This window comes from Aulonocara stuartgranti (assembly GCF_965226115.1).
Source record: "Aulonocara stuartgranti genome assembly, chromosome: 20".
In the NCBI taxonomy this organism is placed as follows: domain Eukaryota; kingdom Metazoa; phylum Chordata; class Actinopteri; order Cichliformes; family Cichlidae; genus Aulonocara; species Aulonocara stuartgranti.
In genome coordinates this window covers 16,797,773-16,802,775 of record NC_138956.1, presented here as the reverse complement: position 1 = coordinate 16,802,775, position 5,003 = coordinate 16,797,773, and the positions used below count along the sequence as shown (strand labels likewise).

Here is a 5,003-nt window from a genome sequence, read left to right as displayed (position 1 = left end):
TTGTCAAGTTGTTTGAACCCTTTGTCATTCATACAGACAGTGTTGGGGAGTAACAGAGTACATGTACCGCCGTTACATATTTAAAATACAAAATATGAGTAACTGTATTGTTGCGGGTCAGTATTGTTTGGGTTTTGTTTGACAGCTATGCTCTGTTGTTCCAGGCGGCAGCGTTACGGTTGCCATGGTTACATGGTGACGCACTCTCTCTTTGCGACTGTGTGTTTCCAGGGTGAGAGAGCGCCTTTTTGTTGTTGTTGTGCTAAGCTAAAAGGGAGAGTGTTACAGACTTAGCTCTAAAGAATGTAGCCTCATGGGCAGTGTAGTCCTTGCTGCAGGGAGAATGGACTGCCATACCCGTTATGTGTCTGTGAGCGCGAGGAGGGAGAAAAAGGAGAGTGGAAAAGTACAAGCTGTCATTGAGCAGAAACGGGAGCTGGAAGCATGTAAATATAATAATAACCACTGCAGCCAAGAAGAGAGCCTGACGAGCCCAGTTGTAAGTAAGCCATTAAGACTCGACTGTACACCGTGTTTGTATTTTCCTCCGAAACAATAAGTTCTGTTGGAGCAGCCTTTCAATGCCTCTCTCTGTCTCTTGCTAGCAAAGTTGACCCAGACAACAAAGTAAAGCTATGGTGTTGATTTTCCACCTCTTTCGCACAGTTGCTTTTTATTAAAACAACAGTTAAATCATGACTGGAAATCTACCTTTCTTTATAGGTATTTTAACCAATACTAAACTACTGCATGTTTCCATCAATACTTCAACCACCTAAACACATAATTGTACTTATTCCTTAAATTGGACACCCTTTATAAAAAAAACCCAAATGTCTCACAATGTATCATGTCAATATTAATATCCTAAAATAAGAAAGCATTGCATGTGATGTAACAGAGAAAAAAAATAAACAAAAAAAGGTCAATAGGCATGTTTCGTTTGCTAAATACTTTATTAAAAGACAGTTTCCTATTTACGTTTATATGATTCACAGAAGTTTGTAATTTTTTGCATGATGTGCGTCCTGCACCAGCCAAACGATCTGGGGCGTATCGGAGCCATTTCTGCACTGCTTGTGCAAAGACAAACTCGGACATAGAGTTTGCCCCTAACTGCTGCGTCAGGCTCCAATCAAGGCAAAGCGTCTCACCTATAGACACATTTTAAGAGATGGAATTAGCGTGTCTCATGTCTTAAATGTGTATGCAAGTGCTTGTGTGTTTAATCAACAGGCCGTTGTTATGTATTTAAATCACATCTGACAGCTATTACACTTTATAGTTACAAAGTGTACATAACCTTTATATACTTACCATTGCCTTATTTGCCTCTTGTGATTGAAGAGCTGGCTCTGCATTGTTTAGCTCCTCAATGTTGTGCAAGGGCAAATCCAGAGGCAGTACCCCAGCATCTACCGATTCATTGCAGCCGGTATTGCGGATGGCTCTGACCTCCTCACAGAGTTCGTTAACAGCTCTCGTCAGGTCTGACAGAAAAAGATAATTTTTTTTAAAGTATTTAAGAATACAGACAACTTGTCAAAAGTTTCCTTGTGTCTCACACACAGATATGTACAAAGACACTAGACAGTATTTTATTACCTGGTATTTTCACTCGAGGGGCCTGGGGAAACCATTTTTTTGTGGGCTGCTCATCCTTTGAGTCACTATATGTGTACAGGGGATTTGGTCTAAAGAAAAAAAGTTGAAAAGGGTCATAAGTAATTACAAATGTGCTTTTGGAATATTTTTTCCTAAAGTTACAGTTTGATTTATAACAACACACACAGGAAACGGAGATGTGCAAGAAGGTACAGTATACAAGAAATTTTTGAAGTGCACAAGTGTATACGGCTTTGCATTTATAAAAAGTTTACAAGCTTCCACTTTTTGGACTATATTATGTGGTGATATTGCAGTATGCAAGCACCACAGATATGTATAAAAGACAAGATCATAAATTCTTAGCAATCAAAGATATGTTTGTGAAATAAAAAAAGTTTTACTTGTGCTTTCTTTCATGACTGGTCTGAGTTTCAGCTTCGGACTGAAGGTCAGACATATCACAGTGTTCACTTAGATATTTCTGAAGACTGCGTTCTGCTTCGTGAAATGTGTCTGGAAGTACAAACACAATGTATGGCCAGACATAAATTAGGACACGAAAAACTTGTTATTGTTACATTTATACAATACCAATCCAGATGATACCCACCATGGCCTATTAGAAGTCAGACTGGTGCATAGGTGAGCCATGTTGCACCAGGATGAACTCTCCTCTTTACTGCGTCGTGGATCCTGAATGTGTCTCACGGAGGATATGGAGGCCATGACAATTTCTCCCCATTTATCCATGATCTAGGGACTATTTCTGTACCACCAGTGCTGAACTGCACAATGCACCAGTCTTTCATTTTTATCTTTTTTTTTAAATTTGGAGTCCTTTTTTGCCCTGTCTAGGATAAACAGGAAACAGATAATTACAATATATTTCATAGTCACTACAAAACTTGATCTATTGATTGAACTAAATAATAAATAATAGCTTAAAATGTATATAGGCAACAATTACAAGCAAACCCGTATATGTAAGCATTTAAACACTGAAGATAATAAAATTAACAGTATTTTGTCTAAGTCTGCCATTGTAGGAATTCATGGCACCATGGTTTGGAGTCTTCTCTCACCCTCGTTCTCTGCGGCCTGCTGGAGCGGGGGGGCTAGGAGGAGTTGGCCGTCCAACTGCGGTCTGGAGTGTGGGGCCTCCCTGCTGCTGTGGAGTTGGGGCGGTCTGCCTCTCCCCACCGCAGGGAAAAGGGTAACACCACCTGGGTCTGGGTGCAGTTCCCCCCTCCAGGGGCAAGGGTACCTAGACCCGGTTCGTAGAGTATGCTTGGGGAGTGTGATCGTGTGTACAGCGTCTCTTTATGTCTGTCTCCACGTTGGTTGAGTGTGGAGTAAGTGCATATGAGAGCATGAGGGTGGGGATGGATGTTTGTGTCTGTGTGTGCCTGTATGTCTGTGTCTATATGTCAGGTTGGGTATCAGACGCCACCTTTCTGGGGACATCTCAGGCCCTCCAAGGTTTGGAGGCCTATCTCCACCCACCACTTCCCCTGCCAGTGGCGGACTCCCTCAGGTGTCGGTGCGTTGGTGGTTCTTTGTGTCTGGGGGTGGGCGTCCGGGTACACACCGGCTCACTCCTTGACGGCCGCTTATCGGGGCCTGGAGCCTGGGGCTCGCTCGGGCCACTTCGGAGGTGGGGTGCCCCCGGCCTCTCGGACTTGGGCTCGGTCACTCAGGCACAGCTGGCTGCCGGCGGAGCTCACGGGCGCGTCACTGCAACTCCCCCTGGCTTCTGCTCCGCGGCTGCTGAGTGAGCCCTCATCTGGGACTCTCCTCAGCTCTTACTGGGACAGTGGCGCGGCTGCCCCTCTGTTGGTCTTCCTTGGTCTCTTGTGTTCTGGGGACCTCTGGATGTCTGGAGTTTTGATCTCCTCCATACCTGCTTCATACCCTGGAGGACGGGGCTGTGGCTCCCCACACTCCCTAGCAGATCGTTACATGGAGAAACCTTTGGAATGCAAGCATGCTGATCCACACAGGTATGCACACAGGTGTACACACGGGTATTCACAGACGCGGACTACAGCTTTCTTGGCTGCTGCCTCAAAGCACATTGTACGCTGTCTATCTTGCGTGCTGCACAATATCGTTTATTATTTAGTATCTACTGATATCTACTGCTAGCTAGTTTATTGTGATGGTGCCGTTTTTTTTATTATGTTGCTCTTTGTTGTTTGCTTTCTCTTCTGTTTTTTTTCTCCATACAGGTGACCCAGGTGTCTTGTTTTTTTTGTTTGTTTTTCTTTCTTTCTTCTCCCCCTTTTCACTGTCTCTTCTCCCCTTTGGTTTTCTTTCTCTCCCTCTCTTTCTTTCATTCTCTCTCCCTGTCCTATCCCCCAGTCATGTCTGTCCCGTTTGTAGCAACTGAAAATAAAATAAATTCATAATTATAATAAAGGTCAATCAAATGGACCAATATGGCAAGGCCATGATGATCCACTTGGTAAAATAAATCCGCTTGGCATCTTTCTTGGCCTTAAGACAACAATTCTGATGGCTAAAGATCCAAACGGGACACAAAAAAAAAAAAAAAAAAAAAAAAGGAATTCATGGCACCGAGACAAAAACTTGGCGCACAGTGTGGCGTAAAAATAGGCGCACACCTTTGACGCTGCATTTTCTCCGTCTTCCTCGTCCGCACGTAAATGCTAAACGCAGTTTACGTGTGGACAAAAGGTGCAAACGCAAGTTAGGTGAGCGTGCAGCGTAAAGTTAGGTGAGCGTGCAGCGTAAAGTTTGAATTGAGTGCGAATCGAAGCGGGTGCTCTCCAATCATTAAAAGTAACAAAGTCATTGAACACATTTATACAGTTACCTTTACGTTTATCAATCATATATCACAGATTTACAATTTTTTGTAGTACTATGCTAAAAAGCAACTACAGAGCGAAAGTCTGGGTCAAGCGCCGAGGCGACGGCAAGAACAAAGGAACCCTCGAAGCGTTAAAGCTAGCTTTGTAAGGGTATATAACGGAAAAGTATGAAACGAAAATGTTTTCTTTGTTGATAGACTTTGTTTGCAGTGGAATTTATTAGTTGCCGGATTGTAAGATGAAAGTAGACACAATTTCGGGCTCCCACATTTTATCCGAAACTTTACATTAACAAGTTTTTGTTTTTTTTTAACTGTTATTCAAATGCAACCGTGGAAATAACGAATAGAACAAAAGTCATTCATTCTTACCTTATACTAATCGTGGTGCAGGCCAGTGCAGTGCATGAACTGATGCCTTCTCCGGTCAATTCCGCTGAGAGTAAATCTAATGTCCCGCTCTACTGTACAAGACAATGGTTACCTGGAGGGATGTACCAATGTGATAGGGGTGCTGCGGAATAGTCCAAGTGGTAGCAGCTTTAATTTCCCGCTCAACCAT

The 5,003-nt window shown here is 43.2% G+C and overlaps 1 protein-coding gene across 1 annotated transcript; it reads right to left on the bottom strand.

Moving 5' to 3' along the window:
• Nucleotides 1–316: 316 nt before the first annotated feature.
• Nucleotides 317–2,393, bottom strand: LOC309697998 (uncharacterized protein). The gene is made up of 4 exons (XM_082520271.1): nucleotides 2,010–2,393; nucleotides 1,606–1,694; nucleotides 1,318–1,490; nucleotides 317–1,154 (listed from the first exon to the last, which is right to left on the bottom strand). Exons 1-4 carry the CDS (start codon nucleotides 2,063–2,065, stop codon nucleotides 1,125–1,127), a joined length of 348 nt encoding a protein of 115 aa, XP_082376397.1. The 5' UTR covers nucleotides 2,066–2,393; the 3' UTR covers nucleotides 317–1,124.
• Nucleotides 2,394–5,003: the final 2,610 nt, after the last annotated feature.